Source organism: Saprolegnia parasitica (genome assembly GCF_000151545.1).
Source record: "Saprolegnia parasitica CBS 223.65 unplaced genomic scaffold supercont2.633, whole genome shotgun sequence".
In the NCBI taxonomy this organism is placed as follows: Eukaryota; Oomycota; class Saprolegniomycetes; order Saprolegniales; family Saprolegniaceae; genus Saprolegnia; species Saprolegnia parasitica.
Window position 1 is genome coordinate 1 of NW_012157027.1, and position 3,594 is coordinate 3,594.

At 63.0% G+C, this 3,594-nt stretch overlaps 2 protein-coding genes across 2 annotated transcripts; one reads left to right on the forward strand and one right to left on the reverse strand.

Annotated features, from left to right (window-relative positions):
• Positions 1-547: 547 nt before the first annotated feature.
• Positions 548-1,160, forward strand: SPRG_15627 (hypothetical protein; the record flags this gene model as incomplete). Its single annotated transcript, XM_012356896.1, has 2 exons — positions 548-713; positions 778-1,160. 2 exons carry the CDS (start codon positions 548-550, stop codon positions 1,158-1,160), a joined length of 549 nt encoding a protein of 182 aa, XP_012212286.1.
• A 41-nt stretch (positions 1,161-1,201) lies between these two features.
• On the reverse strand, positions 1,202-3,521 carry SPRG_21596 (hypothetical protein; the record flags this gene model as incomplete). The annotated part of the gene is made up of 4 exons (XM_012356897.1): positions 1,202-1,339; positions 1,386-2,058; positions 2,126-2,409; positions 2,466-3,521. The coding sequence occupies 4 exons, from the start codon at positions 3,519-3,521 to the stop codon at positions 1,202-1,204; spliced, it is 2,151 nt and encodes a 716-aa protein (XP_012212287.1).
• Positions 3,522-3,594: the final 73 nt, after the last annotated feature.

Sequence of the window (3,594 nt, forward strand, 5' to 3'; positions counted from 1 at the left end):
AGTACCTCAAGCACCGCTCTATCTGGGGCTGCGCTGCTGAGCCACTCTCGATGTCTGCGTCGAACGGTGACCGCGGTCCCAAGCCGATTCGACACCGGCGCTTCCATGCGGCGACGGCGGCGACGTCCTTAGCGTTCCAGTCGTCTCTCGCAACGACATCGGTGCTTCTATGCGGCGACGGCAACGATGTCCTGTCGTCCCCCGCTACGACACCGACGCTCCGACGCAATGACGGCAGCAGCGTCTCGGTTGTTCTTCGCTATGACACCGATGCTCCGCTCCAACGACGGCAAAAGCGTTTCGGTCGCCTCTCGCTACACCACCGATGCTTCGATGACGCACATCAACCGTCGCCACCCGGGCACAGCGTCACATACTGACGCGCAAGACCGACATCGAAGCGCATGGCACGGCCAAAGTCGCTCCAAGACGGTGTACCGCCACCAAGCGTCGTTGCAGCAACGTCTGTCAACAGCACAGTCCCAAACGACAAGCGCCATCACGGTCGCACGCAGCTGTCACGTTGCAACCAACGCCAAGGCTGATAATGGCGGCTCCGAAGAACCGCAGCGGCGACGAAGAAGCCGCGCTACGTCTCCAGCACCACGCCCGACCGTCAGTCAAGCGACGCACACACCGTCGCCAAGCAGTCGCCAACGACGCCGATCACCTATCACTGGGGTACCACCTCGCCACAACCCATGGCAGGCGAGGTAATCAACCTCATTTGCCCCCTTTGCTACAAACAAGCCCGGCTCCCGAAACAACATGGATTAGGCGGCTTCTGGGACCGCCGCCACATGCTTGCTGCGTTTGCGCTGGGCGCCGACATGGTGCAAGTGGGCACTGCCTTTCTGACGACGCCCGAGAGCGGACTACCACCACCGCGCAAGGCAGCAATCACGGCCGCGACCAGCTCGACGGCAAGTGTCGTCACGCGCGGCCTCACGGGGCGGCCCGCGCGCATGTTGCGCAACGAGCTCGTCGACCGGCTCGCACCGCACGAGGTGGATGCGGCGTCCAGCGCGCTCCAGCGCCAGCGTATGGCCGACATCTTCCGCACGCATGACACCCGCTACTCGGTGCTCCTCGCGGGCCAAGGCCACGCCTATTGCCGCCTCGACGACACGGTCGCGACGGTCCTGGCTCGGTTTGCGTGAGCGAAACGCAGAAAAATAAGATCGTGGTTGACAACATAAAGCTAGCTGTGGAGGATCGCGTTGATTTCTTGCTGCACTTGTATGACTGCGAGGAGGTCGCCGGCCAGGAGGATCTTGGTCATGTTGGCGTCCAGCGGGTCGATCTGAAAGCTCACGACGGCGCTCGACGCTTGTGCTAGCTACAAGGATTCTTAGCACAGCCAACGAGACATGCAAAAAACGTACTCGGCGCAACCCGCCTCCCGTCAAAATCTTGTCGGCCGTGTCCATGTCCACGCGCATCTCGACCTGGGTTTGCATCAATGGGATCGACGCGCGGGATCGTGGCGGCTCGACCGACGACGGTGGGGCCGGGGCCGCCTTGACGGCCACCGGCGACGGTGCGCGGCTAGAAGCAACGGACCGTGGTGGCGACGGTTCGCGACCCGAGGCGACGACCGATGAGGAAGCGCCGTCCGAAGCCGCCGTAGCGGCCGCAGCGGTCGTAGCCGTCGTAGCCGTCGTAGCCGCCGAAGCGGTCGTCGAGGACACAGACGATGCGCTCGGTGTTTTAGCGGACGCGCTGCTGTCGTTGGTCGCCCGTTGCCGGTGGCTGTCGTCGCTGCTCTTGTCCGGCGTGCCGCTCACCAATGTCACGTGGCGACGGGACGTGCTACTGCTGTACCGACTCGAAGTCGCGTCGGCCAAGTAGACGGTGCGTCCGGCTCCTGACGCCATGTCTGAGAGCAGTGTGCGCTGGGTCTTGGCCGGCGGCATTGGCGGGTCGCTCAGTGGGCGCTTGAGTCGATCTTCCGTGTTGCAAAAGTCCACGCATGACTTGTTGATGCCACCGAGGTTGACGATCGTCGTGCGCTGCGCCGCCACCGGTGTCGTCGACCGGCTCAGCTGCACGATCTTGCTGCGCGGTGGTAGCTCGGATGTCTCCGTGTCCGTCGCGGCCTTGATGCGATGGGGTCGCTTGGTACTCGTCGTCGTCGTTGGTGTCGTCGTTGGTGTTGGTGTCGTTGTTGTCGTCGTGGTTGTTGCCGTTGTTGGTGTCGTCGTCGTGGTTGTTGCCGTCGTCGTTGTTGCCGTCGTCGTTGGTGCCGTCGTTGTTGTTGCCGTCGTCGTTGGTGCCGTCGTTGTTGTTGCCGTCGTCGTTGGTGCCGTTGTGGTTGTCGTCGTCGTGGTTGTTGGTGTCGTCGTTGTTGTCGGCGGCGGTCGGCGGGGGTCCAGTGGGCGGGCGACGGCAACACTGGCTGCGCTCGTACTAGGCATTTGAAGAAGCCGATCCAGGTCTTGGCTCCATGCATCTGCAGCTGGCACGGCGTCGTGGAGCTTCCACCCATTCGCACTCGCCTCCCATGCTGACGGCATGGGCGCGGGGACTGGTTGGTACGGGAAGGGCATGACCGGCGGTGGCACGACCGGCGTCACGTGCACGGCCCGCGGACTCATGCTGCTGCGCGGCGGTGAGGCATCGACGCGCGGTGGTGTCGGCAAGATGGCTTTGGTCGTCCAGCGCTCTTCGCTTGAGTGGCGGGCGCTCTTGTAGTCGTGCTTCTTGTCGTAGGACGACCGGTCGGGCGAGTAGTCTCGGTCGCGCTGCTGCTGCTTGCGCTGTCGCACGCGTTCGTAGCCGTCATAGATCGCCTTGACTGTCGCTGCGTGGGCTTCATACAGGTTTTCGAGCGTTCCCGTGAGAATGAAGAGCGCCTTGTTGGGGAGGATGGCCACCTGCCTTATGAGCTTGGTCTCGACTTGAAGCTGTTCGTACATCACAGTCATGCGCACATTGTCAATGTCCATCACGTCGCGGGTGAGCAAGACGAGGCGGAGCGTATAGATGAGGCGACTCGGGTCCGACGGCTTTGCTTCAAAGTCGGATTGCACCTGGTGGAGGCGGTCGCAGGCGTCCTTGACGTTCTCGGCATCGCCCAAGATGTGCAGCCGCCGCAGCGGTGACGCTATGACCATCTCGTCGGCAAACGTGATGTGGATGCGCGTGTGCGTGGCGTCGGCCACTTGCATGAGGCGCGTGGACGCATGCTCCAAGAGGTGCGCCGCAAAGTCCGACCTGATGTGCACGACGGCCTTGTCGTGCTTGTACGAGACCGACTCGAAGGTCGGCACGTACTTGGCGCGCAGAATCTCTTGTACGCGCGCCACGAGCACGCGCATGGCCGCGCTGATCTCGCTCGGCGTGCCCGAGACGCAGAGGATGCGGCAGTCCCTGTAGACGAGCGAATCGACGATGTACATGAGGCAGTTGACCGACCGCGCGAGCTCCTTGAGCTCTACGCCCGAGCGCACGTTGAGGCTCTGGGCCACGTCGGCCGGCACGAGCATGAAGGTCTTGGTGTACGACTTGGGCTCCCACATGCTGCTGCTGCTGCTCCTGCTTTAAATGCGTTTCTTCAAACTCGCCCTCCCAACCAAAAAACGGCCACCCAGC